Consider the following 23,555-nt stretch of genomic DNA (forward strand, 5'->3'; position numbering starts at 1 on the left):
CAGACTTTCCTACCTGAGATGACTTCAAACCATGATCCTCAGCTCTCAGCCTCCTGAGTAGCTAGGATTGGAGGCCTGAGTCACTGGCACCTTGCTCAGACATTATTTTTTAAAGATGTATAAAAATCATAGGAAGATGCTCAAGAGAAAAGATATCTTGAAGGAAGAGGAATTTTTGTCTTGCTTTTGGATATAGAAAAGCTGAAGCTATTTAGAGGTTGAGGAAAAGAAAAGAGTGAAAAAAGTAAAGACAGTCAATTAAACATAAAATATAGTTGTAAAAAAACATGGGAAGGAATGAGATCAGGAGCCTAAATAGATGCAGTAGTCTCAAGAAAGGGAAATGCAAAACTGATTAAGTCTAGAAGATGAGATGCATTTGGGAAGGCTAATGTCTAGTAATTGTATCTTTCTGCTCTATAAAGTAGGAAGTCCAATGAACTTTGACAGGTACAGAAAGCTTAGGTGGGCTTTGTAGTATGTAGTTCTCTTAAACAGGAATATTTTTAGATATGTAAGAGGAGTCAAAATTAGTAAAAGCCAAACTCATGGGCCATAAAATATGGGTATTTTATTGCAGCTCAGAGAAATGAAAACAAAAAGAAAAACAAAAAAGAGAACACATTCATCTTTCTATACACCATTCTAATCCAACTGATAATTGGAAACCTTAAGCAGATACATATATGTACATATGTATCTATGCACATACATATTTTCAGATTTTAGTCTTATTGATGTTCACATCTTCATTCTCTTTTGCTTTTTAGTTAATTCTCTTTCAAGTCATCAGATACATGATACCTACCTCACCAATCCTTTCATATGGTCTGGATTGCATTCCCAATTTGTGTTTTCATCACTTACTTGGCTGTACATTTGAAGATGTCAGGGAATCACCTCAAGTCACACTCTATGTGTCAGTTACCCAGTACATGATTTTTTAAATCATCATTTACAACTTCACACATCTCGTGGTTCTCTATGCAGTCTCTCCATGCAGTCTATTTCAGCTTCTAGTGCTGTACATATCTACATCTTCTGGATGGGACTGCCCATGATCCATAAGCTTGGGGTCAGATATAAACTGTTTAGTACCTGAAAAATTATTAAAGCAAAAAACAAACTAGTCATTTAGCAAACTTAGTTTGTACTGAGGAATTGGAAGTGAAATAAGTGATACAAATTTCTGCTGACATGGATCTAGTATGGGTGAGACACACAATATCTTAAATAATATACATCAGATAACATATATATGATAAATATATGTATGACCAGTATAATGATATATAGATATAGATAGATATAGACAAATAAAGCAGGCAGGTGCATACAGAATTGTTTGGGTGATGTGTAATTTTTCATAAGATGGTCAGGAAGTCTTCTGCAAAGGTGCTACTTTAGCAAAAAACTGGAGGCATTGGGGATATGTGTCCCATAGGTGTGTGGCTAATGGATTCCAGGATGAACTTACATCAAGTTCAACTTACATCAAGACCCAAGGCATACCTGAAAAATCAATTTGGCTCAATAAAACAGAGAAGTGGTTAATTTCCAATTAAGTACTAAAAAGTCAGAAGTGGAACTGTGGCTCAAGTGGTAGAGTGCTAGTCTTGAGCACAAAAGCTCAGGGAACTGGCACCAAAGGAAAGAAAAGAAGAGAAAAAAGAAAAGAGAAAAAGAAAGGAAGGAAGGAAGGAAGGAAGGAAGGAAGGAAGGAAGGAAGAAAGGAAGGAAGAAAGGAAGGAAGGAAGGAAGGAAGGAAGGAAGGAAGAAAGGAAGGAAGGAAGGAAGAAAGGAAGGAAGGAAAGAAGGATGATCACTCTCCATTATGGAGAGAAGATACCACAGGGAGCAAGGGTAGAAGCAGACATTCCAGTGGGAATTAGTTTCAATACTCCAGGAGGGATTGCTAAGGGCTTTAATTTGGGTGACAGCAGTAGTGGGGTGGCAAAAAAAAGGATGTGAAGGCAGACTGGACATGATTTCCTAAAATGAATTGGGTATGTTGTGAAAAGGAGACTAACCTCAAAATCTGAAAGAACGGGGCTGAGATCTACTGAGACAGGACAAAATGTTGAAGCAGCAGTTTTGTGCAAATGCAGATGTTAGTTAGATTTGTGATGTGTTAAACTTTAATTGCTTGCTAAATGTCTGAATATAAATACTGAGTAGGCAGCTAGTGATGTGAATATATAGAGTTCAGAAGAGGTCTTGACTGGTTTATAAATTTTACATTTTCAGCCTACTATATAGCATTTAAAAATATGGGACTATACGAGACTGACTATAGTCAAGGGATTACTTTAATGAGCAGGGAGTTCAATCTGTATTAAAGATTATTGATGGATTTCATGAGTACTATTTCTTTGAGTGAAATTGATCCAATCATTGTATGTAAGGCAGAATGCTATTTTTATGCATTATCTAACAATGTTACCATGACCTAACTGTTATCTTTATACAATCACATATGCAGTAATGATGTATTGATTAATGACATATAGCCTATATAACATTGGTCCCATAATATTATAATGGAGCTAAAATATTTCTAGCACCTAGTGACATCACATGCAACTGGAACACAATACACATTTGGAGTGGTACTGATTTAAACAAACCTACCCTATGGCAATCAAATACAAGTGTAGCTATACATAATTCTGTACAGTAAATAGTACTTGATAATGAAGATAAGTGGTGTTACTGATTTACATATTTAAAATACTAGGCTTTAACCATTATTTTAAACTGTACTCCAGCTACTTATAAAAAGCTTACTATATCAGTATGCTATCTGATGCCAGCTGCAGCTTTAAACACTTCACTTTCTCCATGTCTCCTGATTGTATCAAGCAGCTATGCCGAATCCTGACCTAACTATTTAAGTTTGTCTAAGTACACTCTGTGATTTGGACATAATGTTAAAATCATTTAATTGCACATTTCTCAAAATGTGTACTTGTGTGACCGTGTTATAGTTATTATCTAAAAAAGAAATCTTAATTCAGAGAGAGTAATTTGACCAATGTCACTCTGCTGCTAAGAGGCAGAGTCAGGACTAAAGCCAGGTTCATATAAACCCAACACAACAACCCTAGCCCTTCTGAAAATGGGTGTTACAGTAACAATCTCATATTCTTTAGTATTAAAGATGATAATGGATACCTAGTGGTGCATGGTGAATAGGCATGAGGCAATTGTTTTTCTGTGCTATACTTGGGTGCCACCCCTGTGCAGGGCCTGGGGGCTGTCTCTTTGCTATTTCTTTTCTCTCTTTTTTTTTTTTTTTGGCCAGTCCTGGGCTTGGACTCAGGGTCTGAGCACTGTCCCTGGCTTCTTTGTGCTCAAGGCTAGCACTCTGCCCCTTGAGCCACAGCGCCACTTCTGGCCATGTTCTATATATGTGGTGCTGGGGAATCGAACCCAGGGCTTCATGTATATGAGGCAAGCACTCTTGCCACTAGGCCATATTCCCAGCCCTCTTTTCTCTTTCTTTCTTTCTTCTTTCTTTCTTTCTTTCTTTCTTTCTTTCTTTCTTTCTTTCTTTCTTTCTTTCTTTCTTTCTTTCTTTCTTTCTTTCTCTTTCTCTCTTTTTCTCTTTCTCTTCTTTCTTTATCTCTCTCTTTCTTTCTCTCTTTCTCTCTTTCTCTCTCTTTCTCTCTCTCTCTTTCTCTCTCTCTTTCTCTCTCTCTCTTTCTCTTTCTTTCTCTCTTTCTTTCTCTCTCTCTTTCTTTCTTTCTCTCTCTTTCTTTCTTTCTTTCTTTCTTTCTTCTCTTTCTTTCTTTCTTTCTCTTCTTTCTTTCTTTCTTTCTTTCTTTCTTTCTTTCTTTCTTTCTTTCTTTCTTTCTTTCTTTCTTTCTTTCTTTCTTTCTTTCTTTCTTTCTTTCTTTCTTTCTTTCTTTCTTTCTTTCTTTCTTTCTTTCTTTCTTTCTTTCTTGCACTCTATCACTTGAGCCACAGCCCCACTTCCAACATGTGGGTAGTTAATTGGAGATAAAAGTCTCACGGACTTTCCTGTGCTGGTTGGCTTCGAACTGCAATCCTCAGTTCTCAGCTTTCTGACTAGCTAAGATTACACGTGTGAACACTGGCATTCAGTGAGATAACTATTTTTTTATATTTGCTTTATAAGATAAAATTAAAAGTATTTCTTCTGAAGTTTAAAATGTTATTCTTTTTTCCCATCTGACTTACATGTCAACTATTTTCTTACATTTCTGAACCATATTTTTCCCCCTAGGGAATGATTTTCAGTTATTTATTTGGTTCTTTCTTAGGACTTTACACTTGCTAGGCAGCCACTCCACCAGTTGAGCCATGCTTCTAGCCCTGTTTTTGTCTTGGTGTGTGCTAATTCTGGGGCATGAATCTTGGGGCGTGGGTGCTGTCCCTTGGGTTTTTTGCTCAAGGGTGGCACTCTTCCACTGTGCCATAGCTCCACTTTCAGCTTTTTGGCGGTTATTTGGAGATAAGAGTCTCATGGACTTTCCTACCTGGTCTGGTTTTGAATTGGAATCCTCAGATTTTAGCCACTGGCACCAGGCTTCTTGGTTATTTTTGAGGTAGGATCTTGCTTTATGTCTGGCCAGCCTAGGCTAAGATTATTCTACTTGTGGATCACATGTGCCACTACCAAATACAGCCAGTAGTTGGCATGGAGTGTCACAAACTTCTTTGTGCTCAGGCTGGCCTCAAAACAGGATTACAGATTACCACACTTGCCTACTTTTCATTTTATAACAAAAACGGGGAAATTTTAGAATAGAATGATTTATCTTAAACCTATGTTTTTATTTTAATTTTATGCCATTTTTTGTGTATGGTGGTACTGGGGCTTGAACTCAAGGCCTCAAGCTTTTCTTGGCTTTTTGGCTCAAGGTGGTACTCTATCACTTAAGCCTATGCATATCTTTCAGAGACATTTTAGACTTCATAAACTGTGATACACTTATATGTAACATCAGTAAATACTAAAAATACAACCAGGACATAAGTGATCATTACTCATAACTGCAGTATAGTTCTTCATAGATTAGAAATTCTTAATCTCAGGTACCTTTGAGGGTTTATTTTGGACTCAGAAAATCTTTTGACTGCGATGGGGAAATTCTTTTGATTGGTAAAAAATGATTTGATCTTATATTCTATAAGTATAAAGGGGTTACAAATCAAAGTGTTAGTTTATGAATACAATACATCTTTAGGGATGGGGGAAATATGTCTTTATTCCTCACAAAGCGGAACATAGGCATTTTATTATTTATTAATAACAAATAGGCAACAAAATCAAGTAGTTCTATAAGTACCTTACATTTTACATCACAAAGAAAGCACACTATTTTTAATCACATGACAGTTACTGATTATCTTACACTATTAATACTGCTACTTGAAATAGATTAGGTATCAAATTCTATTACTATATATTATTGTTTTCTACATTTAAAGACAAGGTAATCATATATATATTACTATGTGTTTGTTTTATTCATTTGAAAACATTCTACAAAAGGATCTCTTACAAAAATTTTGAGTCCACTACTGATAGTTTAGCTTTCATCGTGTTTTTTCAAATGCATCACAAATGGCTCCTGCTGAAAGTGATTGTTCAGTATAAGTGGAAAGTTTGCTTTTATTACCAGACCTTATAATAATTTTATGTATCTTTATATATGAACAGTTATTAGTGTAAATAAATTTGCTAAGTTCCCTAGTACTTCTGTTTACTTCCTCAATTTATATTCTTGTCCAGAATCTGGTCAAAGATTCAGTTCATTCAAATTTCCTGGATTGCAAAGGTCTTTTGCTTCAAACCACAATCCTCAAATCTCAGCTTTCTGCTAGAATTATAGGCATGATCCACCAGCACCCAGATTTTAGCAGGTTTTAAAAATAAAAATCTGGTGTTATCATATAGAGAAAAGGAATAAGGATGTTTCAAATTATAAGATGACAATGATTTATTATTTCAAATAGCCTTTAAGTAATAACTAATCATTGATAATTTAGTTCATACCCTACTCAAGCTAGTTGGATATAAATGATGGAAGGTGACTAAGTAAGAATTGTTGGAAATTCTCTTTTTGCTTCTTGCCTATAAATGAGGATATTTGCAATTTCTTTTACACATTTGTCTTTCAGTTCATAAATGCTGTGCTCTGTACACACTAAGCTGCTTAAACAAATCCAATGAATTCTTTCATTCAGGTACTATATTTATTTCTAGTATATGAACTTGATTTTTATAATAGGTTCCAAGTACCTGTGAAATTCTCCCATCCTTTCATACATCTGCCTATCATTTTTCAAGTTAACACATTCATCATAGCTATTGTAATGTCCATTTCTGCTTTATTCAATATTTAGGTCACCTGGATCTGCTGCTGTTGTTGTAGTAATATTTTTCTTCATTTGATTATGAACCATATCTTCTTCTTCCCTCTTTGCATTAACCATTTGACTACTACATTGTTTGAGTAGGTTATCCTTTCTTCCTTTTTTTTTATTTTTGCCAGTTATGGGGCTTGAATTGAGAGCCCTGTTCTCTCTCTTGGCTTGCTTGCTCATGAGGCTGATGCTCTACCAATTGAGCCATGCCTCCAGTGCAGCTTCCTAAAGTTTTTTATTGTTATTATAAAGTTAATGGACAAAGGGGTTAAAATTATATACGTTAAAGTAAAGAGTACATTTCTTTTTGGACAATGTAACTTTCTCAATCTCTCCCAGTTTTTCCCTCCAGCATAGTATTGTGCTAATTAATTGGAGATGGGATTCATGAGGATTTTTTTTGCCTGGGCTAGCTTTGGACTACAATCCGTATTCTCATTTCCCTGAGCTGTATTAGTGTGAACCACTAGCATCTGGCACCCTTCCTTTCCCTTTTCTCTTTAAAGAAGGGTGAAGCACTTTACCATTTCAATGTAGTCAAGGCACTTATCTGAGTTTGGATGAGTTAGAACTTCAGTGAGTCAGTCATTACTCCTCTGGTTCCTTCATGTTTTTCAGGTATGGTACTCCCAAGTTTCTGACTGACAACTTGATAAGTTTCCTAGCACTAAAATTTGGTTTTATCCTACAGAGTTTTTTTTTACTCTGTGGTGTGTGTGTGTGTGTGTGTGTGTGTGTGTGTGTGTGTGTCCATTACTGGGGCTTGAACTCAAGGCTCGGGCACTGTTCCTTAGCTTTTTGCTCAAGGCTAGCAGTCTACTATTTGAATCACAGCTCCACATGTGGCGTTTTGGTAAATAGATATTAGGTAGGCATGATTTTGGTTCCATATTTAAAGCAGTTTTAGCCTCACCAAGATACTCTAGAGTTGATAAGCATTTAGAAAACTGATTAGATCCTTTCCATCCTTTGGGACTATGGTTAACTATAGGGTTGTCACAGAAAATCTACCACCTCTAATATCTTGTCATGATTAGAAAGGAAAACTAACAGGAAAGCAGTAAACAAATCAGGTTTGCTATTTGGTGACAGATATTTATTTATTTTGTATTTTAGGGACAAAAAAAATTCACCCTCCTCAAATTCAATTTCCCAAATGCTAGAATTACAGGTATGTGCCACCAACATCTGCCCATGTGCTAGGTTTTAATGAGGAGAATGATGAAATAAACTAAATACTTGTTTCGAATTAGGAAAACTATGAATAATGGAAAAATCTGTACTTTAGTATCAGGAAGCCTTAAGGTAAGTTGCATGATTTGGAACAAAGTTATTAATCTCATTGATTATCAATAAAATAAGAATTACTGATATCTTGGAGTTTTTAATTCTGTTTTTCTTTTTGAGTGAGGACTGAATAACAATAGACTTACAGCATTGGGAATCACAGTGCATGCTTGATAAAGGATAGAGTATTCCTATTTCTATTTTTCTATCATCTGATTTGGTCATATTTCCTTTGCTATAAGACAACTCATTGGCTTGAAGCATTCACATTGTTCACACTGGCAGAGCAACTTATAGGTTCATGTGAATATATTGTGAAAATAGTATTCAACATACTGCTACATTCGTTTTGGTCATAGTAAAATCATTGTATTTTCTTAGAAAGTATAACTGTCATTGTTTGGTCCCATAAAGTACTAATTGCAAATATTATAAAGATATAAGTATTAGAATTATTGTCCTTTCTATTTGCTACTGAAATGTCTCTTGGTACCTAAAGTTAATAAAAGTATGGATGGTTGGAAACTTAGACTGACAAGTAAACTGACAGGTAAATAGCAAGAGAAATGGAAGCTGATATGCATTTATGCCGTCGTGACTCATACCTGCAAAAATTAATAAAATCTAGAAAGGTACATTTTCCTCCTCCTTATAAAGTAGCTCCCATTTATAAAGTGCTATCAAATGCTTCACTCAATCAGCCTGTCAGTTCTCTTCTCTGCCCTCATACAGAAAGATCTGCATTATGAATATGTAGTGGCTATAAACATTCCAGATCTAAAGTCCCTCATACCTAAAAAGAAATGAAGTACACATGTAACTAAGAGAACACATTTATGAAGAAAACTAAGTTAAAACTACCAACTATATAATGCTATTGAAATAGTTAATAAAAAATGAAACAGAATAATTCCAAACTTGAGGTGAATAAAAAATGAAATTGAATAATTCCAAACAAACCTGAGGTGAATGTTGACTTGGTCTTGGTTTCAGGGTGGAGTTCTTTTGATAAAGGAACTGGATGTTTCTGGATGTGAGCTGTTTGGCAGATATTGCTGTTTCATTGGGGCTTTCTAGCTGTTTACAAAAAAAAAGATGTTTTAATTTTAAGTTAAACCATTTTATTTATAAGACAACAGAATATCCTAAAATGATATTGTGTCAAGGTATTGTAATTGTTTTCATTTACTTTTATTTTGTTCTTTGATATCTGTGTTATAACACCATTACAGGCCTAACATGAGCCAGGCAAAAACCTTGTCCATTTAAACTCTACCTTAATTTTTTCTTTAGGTTCAGAGAGTGATTCTTTTTTGTCCCTTCTTGTCCACAATGATTTAATGGCTTCATAAATATGCTGGCTTGTCACATATGCTTTCTTCCCAGTAATCTAATTCAAACAAAAAGGTGAGTTAGATTTTTTTAAAAGATAAAAAACAAAGATTTAAAAAATTGATATCAGGTATTTTATATGAACATTTAGATCAGAATCAATAGTAAAAATATCAACATTTAGATAAAGTGTAAGTAGGAAAACTTCAATGTTCATAAATGAGGGAAGAAGGAAATGAGGAAAAACTTGCATGCTCCAAAGCTGTCCTCAATATGAACATGTGCTAAAAAAAAACACAAAAACAAAAAAACAACGAACTGAGGAGGTGGCTGAGTGGTACAAAACTCAACACTCAACTAGTGTGAGGACCAGAGTTTAATCTTTAGCATTGTAAAACAAACAACAAAAAACAAACTCTTCAAATCTTAAGAGCCCTTTTCCACCAGAAAATGACAAAGAACTATGATAGCCATTTCAAGAAGGTGTTTCTTTGTTCTAGGTGGTTTCAAAACTTTGCCCATGTATGCACATTTCCTTAACCTCAAAACGCTCTGTAATCTATCAGTTGGTTGCTTCTTGCATTATGTTAATCTCAGCTGAACTGCTGCCAGCAGTATAATTTTCTATTCATTAAAAGCTGAATTTTACACAGCTCAACAATGAAGTGCTATTTCTCCCCATACATTCGAATTCACTCTCTGAACATAAATCCTCAAACCCGCACTTATATTGTTTAATTGTATTTAAATAAATTCATCTTATTTGTTATGATCATGTAATTAAGAATGGCATTTACTATGCTGAGTTGCTAATGTGATTTGCCAACAGAAAAATTGATACACTGGGGCTGGGCGGGATGGGGGAGAATGATGATCAATCAAGATGCATTGTACTTAGGAATAGTAACTCCTTTGTACAACTACTTAAATAAAATACATTTATAAATGTATTGATATTGGCTATATGTCTCTGAAAATTAAATGTTGAAGATGCTGTGTCATATGTGCATATTGTAACACTGAGTTTAAACAGATGCTAAATTTTCTATCACATCAAAGAACTTACCTTTGCAATTATTATTGACTGAGCTGGGTAGCAAACAGTTGCTCCTAATGTAGCCAGTCCTAGTGGATAGGTAATTTTCTTAAACCTAGAACCTAAGAAATACAAATTACCCAAATCTAAATAGATGCCACCAACCAGAGACTTGATGCTCTTATTCTTTCTTTCCCTTTAAGATAGCACCTTTTGTTAAATTACTATTTAGGTAATAATACCAATTAAAATGGTACCTAAAATACCTCCAAGGCTCTCAATTCAATTAATAGCTCTTAGCTATCAGATGGTCTAATATCAGAAAAATGTTCTCAATTTAATATGGCTAATTAACTACACAAAAGGAATTGATTTTTCTTTCTTTTTTTAAAGCTAGGTATTCTCATGTCCCAAGAAATTTAAAATTATAATCATATTTTTTCAAATATCTAACAAAGCAAAATATTAAAGAATTAATTAACTACGGTGCTTGTGACACCATGTTAAAGGGACATGGACTGTCTTTTATATGTTCTTTGATTAAGTACTTAGGAAGGTGAAGGAACTAAATGACCATTCAACTAAAGACTTTAAAAAAGGCATATAACTCCTTCATGCCACTGATTGGGAACACTAACGTAATAATTCAAGCAATTTGACATAATTAATGCACTGCAAAAGTGCTTTAACTAAGCACGGAACAGTTATCTAACACATTCTTCTTTATACAAAAGTTTTCCTAAAAAATTTGAAAATAGAATCTCACTAGGGATTTTAATATATAAAACCTACAAAGTTCAATTTGCTCAAATTAACCCTAGGTATGGGAAGCTGAATATCACATCTTGCCTACATGGCCTTTCCCTCATCCCCATACCACTCATAAATACTTCCCTGAACCCTAGAATAGCTGCAGATAGCTGGAAATCCAACACTAAAGCTTCGTTATACCAGACTTGTTTCAAAATATGTATCCTAAATGCTGCCTGGTTATCTTGGATAATGAAAATATGACTATGTAATTAGATGATGCGTTTTTTAATTGGGGAAAGTACTATATGCTCTCAGACGGCTTTTGTAAACTCTACTTAAAAAAAATTGCCACTAGGTGCTGATGGCTCATACCTGTCATCTTAGCTACTCAGGAGACTGAGCAGTTCAAAGTCAGCCTGGGCAGGAAATTCTGTGTGACTCTTATCTCCAAATAGCCACCAAAACTGCTGGAAGTGGAGGTGTGGTAGAGTGCTAGTCTTGAGCAAAAAAGCTCAGGGACAGTGCCCAGGCAGGCACTTAGTTCAAACTCCAGGGCTAGCACCTCCCCCCACATACACAAAAAAAGAGAAAATTTGCCTATGTGGTATATTAATAAAGACTAAGGTGACAAATAACTGGCAATATCTTCTGGTAACTGCAGTTTAGGGAAACGCATAAACGAGACATTTTATTATCTGGTTTAACCATTATCAAGGAAGTCTTTTAGTAACATCATGGTGATGAGAGACTGAGTTTGGGAAAAATAGGTAGAAAATCCATTTCAAATTTGACTTCAGTTTTCCTCAAGATCTAGACTGTTTTTATAGTGGTATAGGTAGAGAGGGTGTAGGTTAATTTAAATATATCCCAAGTTGTTTTTTTAGTCGTACTCACTATTATTTCAGTATCTATTGTCTGTCTTGAATTTATAGTTTCAATATCTCATGATTAAGTTGCTCAACCAAATTCCCCTCATTATGCTGTTCCTCAACTTGGAAGGTAACAGATTTTTCTTGTTCTCTGTTAAAAGTTGAAAACAGAATTCCTATCTTTTTACCTGATACAAAAAGTCAGTCTGTAGTCGGGTGCCAGTGGTTCAAGCCTATATTAATAGCTACTCAGGAGGCTGAGATCTGAGGATCATGGTTCAAAGCCGGCCTGAGCAGGAAAGCCTCCCCTGAAACTCATCTCCAATTAACCACTCAAAAAACTGGAAGTGGTGCTGTGGCTCACAGTGGTACAGCACTAAGCTTGAGCACAAAGAAGCTCCAGGGCAGTGCCCAGGCCCCAAGTTCAAACTCTACAACCAACAAAAAAAGTCAGTCTGTAAGATAATACATTAAAGTTCAACAGTCCTACTCTAATAATTTGAGAAGCACTCTAGACACAATCACTAATTAGTGCTATGTATTAAGAAACACCTGATTTCATTTCTTTAGACCTCCACCTGTAACAGAATTAGACAAAATTAACAGCTTTCAAACAATTTGTCATGACGTATTGAAATCAAATTTAATGTGATTATCTATTATCATACAAATGTATACTTCACTGAAACGAAAGTGCCACGATATTTACCCATATTGAAATACAAAGCACTGTGACACTTTCTATTCTCTTCTATTTTATCTTTTTTCTATTTAACTTTTCTGCATTTATTTGTTTGTTTGTTTGTTTTGCCAGTGGTGGGGCTTGAACTCAGGGCCTGCACACTATCCCTGAGCTTTTTCGCTCAAGGCTAGTGTTCTACCACTTTGAGCCACAGTGCCATTTCTGGTTTTCTGGTGGTGAACTGAAGGTAAAAGTCTCAGAGACATTCCCGCCTGGGCTGGTTTTGAACCATGATCCTCAGATTTCACCCTCCTAAATAGCTAGGATTATAGCCCTGAGCCACCAGTGTCTGGCTCTGTTTTTACGTTTACTAAAATATATCCTGAAATATACTATATTTATTTCACTACCTACTAGTAGTTTCAGATCCATAGTCTGAAAAACACTTGGTTACATTATTTTAGCTGACATCCAGAAACATGATGAATGATCTATATTTTCTCTTCCACATTTTCTCATAGAGTTATTAGTTTCTAACTGAGAATTCAGGAAATAAATTTTGGAAAATTTTCTTCAAAATTTGAGTTGGAGACAATAGAAAGTTGGATTCAGGGCAATGAAGCAAAGTTAAATCGATATAATTTCTAGTGCTCTATAGTACAGAGGGGTGGCAATAGTTCACAATAACCTATTGTGAACTTTATGCATAACTAGAATAAGAGTTTAAGGGTCCAAACATAAATAAGGAGATGGTCAAAAACAGAATTCACTTAAGGGGAGGTGAGTGGAAGAATAGCGGGTGATTATAGTCATAATATTGAATGTACATATGTGAAAATGGAACCAGGCTACCTGGGGTTGGGAGATGGCAGAGAATGATGAAAGGGGGTGACATTGGTCAAGATGCTTTGTACTCATACACAGACATGTTGAATCCCTTGTACAACTACTTGAAGATAATAAAAATGAATAAATGGTATGATATAAAGAAAATTCACCATGGTTTATGAAATAGAATTGCTTCATATGTGCAGAAAAAGAGTTATTCAAAGTATGTCTAACACTGTTCTCATTTTAAAGGTCTGCTGGCAAGGCTGGCCCCTGGCTAGCATCTGAGAATTCAACCAGTGAGCAGTTCTGTATAATGCTATAAACAGTTACTAAATAACAACAGTGACTCATGGTACCTAAAGTATTACTACAAATAATGTGGTTTATGCTGAATAATTTGCTTTCCTCTAAAGCTATCCTTTTGTAGTTGTACCTTTTCCTCACTCCTAATCTCTGGCACCCAATAATCTCTTCTTTGCCATTATTGTTTTATGGCTCTGGGAATGTCATCTAAATGGAATAATACATAGGCTGGCTTCTTTACTTCGACTGAAGATTATTGTATGTCAGTAGCTTATTCCTTTATGCTGCAGCATAGTATTCCTTCGTATTGATGTACTACAATTTAGTTTATTAATGTGTTTTTAAAATTGAGCTTCTTTCTTTTTTTTTTTTTTGGCCAGTCCTGGGCCGTGAACTCAGGGCCTGAGCACTGTCCCTGGCTTCTTCCCGCTCAAGGCTAGCACTCTGCCACTTGAGCCACAGCGCCGCTTCTGGCCGTTTTCTGTATATGTGGTGCTGGGGAATCGAACCTAGGGCCTCGTGTATCCGAGGCAGGCACTCTTGCCACTAGGCTATATCCCCAGCCCAAAATTGGGCTTCTTTCTAGCTTCTCATGATTATGAATAGAGCTAGTATTATAAATATTTATGTGTAGGTTTTTCATAGCAGCTTTTCATATTATGTACAGATTTTTGATCACCTAGCAATGGGATTGCTAGGAAACACGATCAAACTATTATCCAAAGCTGTATCATTTTACATTTTTTACTGGAAGTGTACGAGAATTTCAGTTGTTTTCTATTCCAAACTATGATTGGTATTGCCATTTTGGTAAACATTGTATACTAAAGAATCTAAATGGGGGCTGGGAATATGGCCTAGTGGTAAAGTGCTCGCCTCGTATACATGAAGCCCTGGGTTCAATTCCTCAGCACCACATATATAGAAAAGAGCCAGAAGTGGAGCTGTGGCTCAAGAGACAGAGTACTAGCCTTGATCAAAAAGAAGCCAGGGACAGTGCTCAGGCCCCGAGTCCACGCCCCAGGACTGGCAACAAAAACAAAACAAATAAAACAAAAAATAATCTAAATGTTTCACAACAAATCTTGATATTATTTAATACAGACTCTAAGAGCAAAATTTAGAAATTAATACACTGTCATTGAAGGATAGAATATACTTTTAAAACCTACCTTTCCTTGCTGAAACCAAACCCAACAGTCCTGAAGCTGCAATGACACTCATTTTGGGAAGAAAATCTCGAGGAGGATTTTTCAGGTAGACATAGGCATCTCAAAAAGAAAGTTAAAATAAATATATAAATGACTACAGTTGTAGTATAAACGACTACAGTTGACAGAAATGTTGTAGATTTGCTTGTTAATGATAATAAAGACAGTAAGGTAGCAGTGGATGGTTGAAATACTCTTCAAAAGATTTATCAAAAATGATTCAAGCAATGGCCTAAAAAAGCTTACTATAACAGATACTCATTACAAAATAAAATTTCTCTGTTATAATGATTCTTCTTCTTCTTTAAGGAGATATGATGATAGAAGACACAGCTTAATATGAATTACTATATGGTAAATTCCTATAAGATCATATAAGTACCATAGTCCTATAATAAAGTTCTGTCTTTATCATTTACACACTGGTAGGTTCTAGAATAAAGTGAATAGTTTTTGTTAAACTACCCAGTGGGCCTTCTTGTCATTGTTGCTCAATAACCTCAGAGCATCCATTGATTGTGGTTAAAAACCAATGAGCTACATGAAGACTAAACTAAATAAAAAGAGTTAAATATTTAAAAATAAAATCCAGATATTTTCCTTTTTGTGTATCTAGATTGTTTCTGATTCCCCAAATGCATCTTCTATAATTATTATCTAAGAGTACTTATATATTTACTCCTTGTCCTAAATATTGATGAGGGATAGGCAGATGTGGCAGTGTCCACCTGTAATTGCCAGGATTCAAGAGGCTAAAGAAAACCATGGGTTGAGGCCAGCCTGGGTTACATGAGACCTTCCTTGTCTCAAAAAAACCCTCTTGGGGCTGGGAAATTTGCTTAGTGGTAGAGAGCTTGCCTTGCATGCATGAAGCCCTGGGTTCAATTCCTCAACAACACATAAACAGAAAAAAACAGAAGTGGCACTGTGGCTCAAGTGGTAGACTGCTAGCCTTGAGCAAAGAAGAAGCCAGGGACAGTGCTCAGGCCCTGAGTTCAAGCCCCAGGACTGGCAAAAAAAAGCCTCTTTGTACAACTACAGAAAGAAAATAAATTTAAGAAAGACTAATGAGAGATATTGTATTGAATTACTTTTTAATACATTACACAATGATTCATATACAGGCTAACAACTTCATGAAAATATTTAAAAGTTTTCACTGAGCTGGATGTTGGTGGCTTATGCCTACAATTCTAGCTACTTAAGAGGCTGAGATCTGAGGACTGTGGCTCAAAGCCACTCTAGGCAGGAAAGCATGAGAGATTCATCTCCAATTAACTACCAAAAAAACTAGAAGTGGAGCTGCGGCTCAAGGGGTAGAATGATAGATAGCCTAAGCAAAGAAGCTTAGGGACAGTGACCATGCCCTGAGTTCAAGGCCCAGGTCCAGTATACACAAAAGAAATTTTCATTGGTCTTTATGTCTTACCTACATATTTATTTTGACAAGTAGTGTAGATTTAGCATATTAGAAGATATAGCAGATGCCAAACATCTATAACAAACTAGAAAACTGTAAGCATTCTGAGGTGACTGTTTATTATATCATTTCTGAGAAGTCTGGCTATCACTGGTAGCAAACACAATGTTATTTTAATAGAAAATAACTAATCAAAATGCTTAGTAACAGTGAAGATATCTCAGTTTGAACTAGGCACTGGCACTTACTAGTGATAATATTGGTAATCTACTTAACCTTTCCAGTCCTCAGTTTCCACATCTCTAGGATGGAAATGCCGTAATTATGATAGCTATGGTCACAGAATAATGATAAAATTAAGTGATATAAATTACATAAAGTACCCTGCACAATGTCTTAACATACAATAATTGAAAAATAAATAGTAGATAATAATTGCTTTGTTATTACTATCAATAAACTAGAAAGTAGTTGTTGTTTTTAGAAAAAAGCATGGTAATGAATAACAGACCATGCTTATTTTTCTAACACTCAAGAATTGCAACTTTAAAACATAATGGAGCATTTTAAATTATGGATGGTTCATTCACCTACCTTTCCCAAATTGTACTGTATCCATTATTCCATTTTTCATGAAGACATAAACACCCTAAGCAGAAAGAAAAGGGGAAATGTGGAGAAAAATGATATCTGTGTTTTGAAGCTGTGAGCATTTTACTCCGAGATTGTATTAAAAAGTAGACTTAGCATTATACTCCAATCTAAGTAACATTTATTCACTACTAGCTTAACTTGGCTTCCCTTCATTTCTTGCTTTTCATTCCACTTAACATGAGTAATACTTGTTTACTGTTTTCCTCATATAAGTGGGTAATCACTATAAAGTAACCAAAGTGGCTCACAGAAAGGATATTGAAAAAACATAAAGATTTATCATCTCATTTTTAGAATAGCCTAGAAGAAGGATTGGAATTTTAAATAAACTGTGAAGGGAGGTATATATCAGTACAGAAGCATCACGGGATTAATAAACATACAATAGCAATAACATAATGATTTTTCGAGAAAAAACAGAAAAAGTTTACTTTCTCCTAATGTCTTAGTGTGTAATCAGGTTGAGAAAAAAAAACCAGAATAAGACATTTATCTCAGGGTAGAAATCATCCTATACAGACCAGTAGCCTTCTTGCTTTAAAATAGGAACATAAATCAAGATTGTATTAATCTACTAGAGTGATTAAAAATTTAAAGCAAATATTTCCATTTACCTGTTTGTAACCAATTTGCTTTAACCCAAGATACTTATATTTATTGAGCAACAGGTATTATGTCACATCAGAAAAAAAAATGATGTCACAAAATGACTCACTCATCATCATGCTATATTCTGTGGTATGAACAAGGAAATACAAATACAATCCAAACATATGATCTCCTCTGAACTAGCTGCTATTAAACATTTTTTTTTGCTTTTTCTTTTTACTCTTTTGTCGCTATTTTTGCTTTCTATACCTTTTGTCTTGTATGCGAGTTTATCTGTTTTGGACTGGATAAAGGGTAAAGAAACGGTAGCACAAAGGGAGAACTAATTCAGCAGTGATACTCACTAGACACAATATTGAAAATGAACTACACAACTTGTGGGAAAGGAGAGTCGGGGTGGGGGGAACTGGGAGAAAACAAGGGAAGTGGTGACACTATTTGAAAATCAATATACTTATTTACCTGACTTACTTTAACTGTAACCCCTCTGTATATTACCACTACAATAATATTTTTTAAAACAGATTTTTAAAGCATAAAATAGAAATCATTATACTATATGGCAAAGAAATAATATTGCTATTAAGATTTCTTGGTTTAGTAATTTTGTCTCAGTTTAATGAGTGGAGATGCAGAAACTTTTCCTTGGTTTAAAGCTGCACAAACTAGCACAGAACTTAACTACCATTATGTATTTATTTTGAGGGATTATCTTGAAAAATTTCTATTTTGGAATTAAAATACCCATTGTCTCTTGATTGGGAATCATTTAACCATTAGGAAGGAAACTAATTTGGGGGAAAATTCCTTAGCTTCAGTTAGGAATTCATTTTTACCACCAGGGGGCACTGTTATCTAAGTATCAAGAGACTGGAGTCTAGGTTTCAGGTAGAATGTGATTTAAGGCTGACATATTTTTAAGGAATAGATTATGTTTTTAAAGGAAATTAGAGAGGAAATGTTGTTTACACTGAAGCTGAAATGCATCTGAAAGTGCCCCTCAACCTTTTTGTTTCAGGATATTAACAGAAGAAAATGTTCTTTCAGTCTTAAATTAGGTGACAGATACAATAGCAATTTAAAGATCTCTCAGGAACAATGACTTCCCTGAAGACACATCTGAGAACACAACTGAAAATTAGGTCTCCAGAGACTTAAATCTGAATCATCTAGTGGGGAGCATGATTCAGACCATAATTAGTTAGGATATTTCCCTCAGAGATCAAACCATTAAGGGAGTGTGTAGAACAGCCAGTACTATTAGAATTGCATGACAATCATGAATTTAAAAAAATAACACAATGTATTCATCAGATGTTCAAAATATCATCCAGAATGACCAGATTTCATTGGTTTGCTGCTTTTACCTACAGATATTATTTTTCATAAACTCCTTAGAATTTTCTTTTAAATATGATTGGATTAGGGTTCACAAGCCTGTATTTGGTCAAGCCTGTATGGGGGGGGGGTGGACATTGGGTCATTACACTTATAAAAACACTGCTATTGATATTATTAAGATGCATTAGAATATATGCTGACACACATATGCTTAGGTGATGATAAGGAAACATCAGTGTGCTAGCAGCTTACTCCTATGCCTTTGCAGCTACACACTGCTGACTGAAGGTCAATAGCCTGGTTGGTTCTAATTTGCTCAAAAGTTGTTTGTAATTAAAATCGTCTTCTAGTTCTAATACCAGTATACACGGTTTCCAATATACTCAGATAAGATTACAGAGATAGTGTAGGTACAACCACAGAAAGGTGATACAAGAACATCATCAATAATAGAAGCTACAGATACACATGGGACGTTGAAAGTAGTCACAACTGTGATATAACAATCGTTTCCATAACATGGAGTTCATTTCACTTAGCATTATCTTATGTGTTCATTGAAAGGGAATACCAAAATTGAGAGACACAGGGTAAAAAAAGACAAACAACTACAAAAGCAATACTTGCAAAACTGTTTGGTATAAGTGAACTGAACACCTCATGGGGGGAAAGGGAAAGGGGGAGGAGGGAGGGGGAATGAGGGACGAGGTACAAACAGTACAAGAAATGTATCCAATGCCTAACGTATGAAACTGTAACCTCTCTGTACATCAGTTTGATAATAAAAATTTGAAAAAAAATAAAATGGTCTTCTAAGCTAACCCCAAGAAGTGGACAATATTTTCTTCAGCAAAATAAGAAATAATGTCCATGTTATGTCAAAACTTTATGTAGAGGACAAAAAGTGATTTGTACATGCTAAGTGACATAAAAACTCGCTAAACCACATTATGCAGTTAACCACCACTACCGATTCTTTGCTCCTACTGAAAGGTAACATCTAATCCCCCTTTCCTTAAAACCAGGTTGATTTTAGGGACTTGGTTTTCAATAAAAATGCTATACAAGTGACTTAATTTAACATTTCAAGATGGATGAGAAGCTTGGCAAATACTACACCCAGGACTTCTTAAGCACTGATTTTTTTTTAAGAGCCTTGAACGGCATGTGTATTTTATCTACCTTGAGGCCACTATGTGAGATCATGTGTGGATATTTTAGTCAATAGATCCGTCTGGGTCCAGCCTTCCAGTCATCCTTGACAAGGCTCTGGAAAAGCAAATAAAGCTTCACTGGACTTAAATGAACCATCTTCCCAGGGGTATAACATGGAGTATATCTTGTTAATATTACACGAAGCAGAATCACCTGTCTGAACTCTGCTCAGATTTCTAATGCAAGTGTAGAGAGACATAATCTAATCACTGCTCTTTCAAGCTATTAAGTTTATGGGTATATTTAAAAAAATCAATAAATGGATAACTGGAAAAATTAATAAGAAATATCTGATGAATTGCCATCAATCAAGATGCATTGTACTCATAAGTGGACATGTTGAACTGAAACCACTTTGCACTACTATTTAAAGATACTTTAAAAATGAAGCATAAAAGAAAAACAAATAAAAGACTTACCTTGCACCAGCCAATATAAGAAAGTGTTCTAGTGCGGATGGATGCAAAGCCCATTTGTAAATAACCAGGCTGTTCATGAACATATTTAGACTGAAGAGGTGGTGTAGAATATATGGGGAGCTAGAGGCAAGAAAAATTCATGTCAAAATTACCGAACAGACTGTCTTTTCCAGCAGTTTGGCAGTACCGGATTACCATCAGCCTACCTCCTAAGAATGAATAAAAGTGCTGATAAAATCTTAAATTGGAAGAAGATGTAGTGGATGGATTAGAAATACTATTAAGAAACCATAAAACAAATGATGTCACATATAGTGTGATCCAGTAGTTTTAATCTTACCTATCTTACCCATCATACTTGTATATCTAAAGATATATAGAATAAAATTCAGGGAAATTTCAATTTAAAAAATCAAGAAACAACTCAAATGTGTGCCAACAGTACAAAGGATAATTAAACTGGGTTATATTCATGAAGCGGTGTATTATGAATTAGGGGAAATATGAAAATTATAGCCATGGAAAAATATTGGTGAATTTCTTGGGAAAACATGGGTGAATTTCTGGAATATAGGTTAAGCAAAGAAGGTAAAACACAGAAAATTGCGTACATGTATGTTTTCATCAACAAACAATTCAAGTATATAAAGCCAAAACTCCCAGGTTGCTTAGCAACATAAACAGGATAAAATCATAAAGTAAAAAATGAAATAATAACTTAGAATAGTGGTTATCCCGGAATGGATTAGACTGGGAACACAAGAAATTTTGTTCTGTTTTTCTTTACACTTGAAAAGATGACTGTTTGTTTTTCATTGTGTTACTATTGTTATTTGTACTTTTCACATATCGAATAAATATTTTTGACTATAGTCTAAGAAAAACACAAAAGAATTATGAAAAACTAAACAGGTAGCCTCATTTACTTAAGCATTTTTTCCTTTTTGTTATGCTCAGGGTACAGTATCCTCCTATTTTTGATAAAGGCATATTTGAGAAGAATCAAGTTAACAGTTAAGCTTGTATTTTAAGATGGGCACTGGGGACGCACAACTATAATCCTAGCTACTCAGGAGGCTAAGATCTGAGAATTATGGTTCAAAACCAGCCAAGGTAGGAATTTATGTTGTCACCAATTAACCAACAAAAAGCTGGAAATGGAGCTGTGGTTCAAATGGTAGAGTGCAAGCCTTGAGCAAAGAAGGTAAGGGATAGTGCCTGGGCCCTGAGTTCAAGCTCCAATACTGACATAAATATAAAAAATATATACTGTATTCTTGAAAAGTACTAAGACATTAGATGCAAAGTGTTTACAGCATCATGAGGTAATGATTACTTTACCTTGATTTAGTCTACAATGTATATATACACATGAAAACATTGTGTTGTGCAAAGTAAATACATAAAATATATCCCCCTGTTTAAAAAAAATTAAGTTAAAAATAAATATAAGACAGTATCAGTTTGGTAAAACTTTTCCAGTTGCATGCTTCTCATTTTGTTTGGTTATATATTTACTTCCTTAGATAATGATTCTCATTTAGGATTAATACTTGGATATAAATTCACCAATTTGGCACCTCAATGTAATTAGGAATAGCCATACATTCATATTCTATATTGAAAGTGATACACACAGGAAAAAAAAAAACACATCATGTCTGGTAGGTAATGAAGTTTTCTCTCCTAAAAAGACAGCCTACATGAGGACACACTGAGCTAAATTATTTATTTATATGCTTGTCCATTATTTCCTCAGTGTTTCCATTCTTTATCTCCATTTCAAGCTTCATCATTAAATGTTTTTCTTAATTGTAGCACGGGGCCTTGTGTCTGCTAAGCAAGTGCTCTACCACTAAGCCACACTCCCAGCCCTTAGTGATCCTCCTGTCTCAGCTTATGTGCTGGGATTAAAGGTGTGTGCCACAATGTTCAGCTTCTTATATGTTTTTATTCTTTCTTCCCATTCAAATCTGCTGATTTTGAATTTGTGCTCCCACTATACATTACATTACCAGTTTTTTAAAAAGATGTTCTTTATCTGTGGTCTACTATAAACAAAAATTTTCAAATACATTTTTAAGAAGGGTATCTAAAGCTTTATCAGATTCCCAAAGAGGTCAGAAAGGTTAAGAACCGATGCTTTAAACTATTTTCTTTAGAGGGTATGGACATTCAAGCATAGTTATTTATCATGAAACAACATCAATTCTCCTGTAAAAATTTTAAGAACCAACACATGGAATGTTACTATAGTCTCCACTGACAGAAGAACATTCTCAATAGGGATTGGAGGCTTTTAACCTAAATGCCACTTACTATATAAATACAATCTGTCTACTTACAAATTATACGTTCATTAGGTATAAAGGCCCCATTTAGAATTAAATTGAACCAAGGTAACTAGAACTGTTAAATCAATATTTTTTCTCAGGTACTTCTTGATACAAGACAAAAAAAGTCAAATCCATGTCATTGAAAAATTTAAGAAGGCAACTAGGGATATGTACGGATGTTTCATATAAGCAGTCCAAGTACCAGTCATTATATGGACCTGAATACTGTAAATTTCACAGTTTACAAATGGTTACCCATGGCCTTGCAGAATTTCCTCAAAGGAAGATTTAATTATGTTCACTAGCTGGCACTTAATAAGACAGAAGCTTATTGACATTTTCTATAATGATGTTTAATAAGATGAGCTGAACTAAGAAAAGGATTTTGTGGTTAGCTACAGGCTTACTAAAAGATTCAAATAAACCATAACACCTTTTTCATTAAGTGTTCTGGTTTTTTCATTAAGTAAAGGTGGTATTATACAAACAGATTTAAACAAGGATAGCTCACCTTGTACCATAAAGTACTTGAAAATGCTACAAGTAAATCACATTTTCATCTCTTCATAAATTCCTCCATTTGGATCCTGACTTATAAATAGTCCCTAGCATGTAGTTGATTGGCAACCAGCTTGGTATAAGTAATCCAATTAAGTCCTTTAAAAATGTACTGGGGAATGCAATAAATAACAAGGAATATGGTATATTCCATATTACAGAAAATAGATTCTAATTTACTTTACAATTCTGAAATATGTAAATTTAGCTATTAGGCGAAATGCCAGTTATTTCTTTACTTACATTTCAAGCTACCCACTTACAAAAGTGTACAGGTAGGCTTAAAAAACACCTAAGATTAAT

General features: G+C 34.8%; 1 protein-coding gene across 3 annotated transcripts in view; it reads right to left on the reverse strand.

Annotated features, from left to right (window-relative positions):
* Positions 1-546: 546 nt before the first annotated feature.
* Apool (apolipoprotein O like) overlaps positions 547-23,555 on the reverse strand; it is a 67,241-nt gene continuing 44,232 nt past the window's right edge. For all 3 annotated transcript variants that reach the window (XM_048336032.1, XM_048336033.1, XM_048336031.1), the window contains exons 3-9: positions 20,359-20,478; positions 16,715-16,769; positions 14,662-14,760; positions 10,082-10,173; positions 8,960-9,073; positions 8,644-8,760; positions 547-1,098 (exon numbers count right to left, since the gene is read on the reverse strand). In XM_048336032.1, the coding sequence (XP_048191989.1) occupies positions 1,033-1,098; positions 8,644-8,760; positions 8,960-9,073; positions 10,082-10,173; positions 14,662-14,760; positions 16,715-16,769; positions 20,359-20,478 (663 nt within the window). In that variant the 3' untranslated portion in view covers positions 547-1,032. The remainder of the gene's footprint in view (positions 1,099-8,643; positions 8,761-8,959; positions 9,074-10,081; positions 10,174-14,661; positions 14,761-16,714; positions 16,770-20,358; positions 20,479-23,555) is intronic.

Source organism: Perognathus longimembris, chromosome 28 (assembly GCF_023159225.1).
Source record: "Perognathus longimembris pacificus isolate PPM17 chromosome 28, ASM2315922v1, whole genome shotgun sequence".
NCBI classification, from domain to species: Eukaryota; Metazoa; Chordata; class Mammalia; order Rodentia; family Heteromyidae; genus Perognathus; species Perognathus longimembris.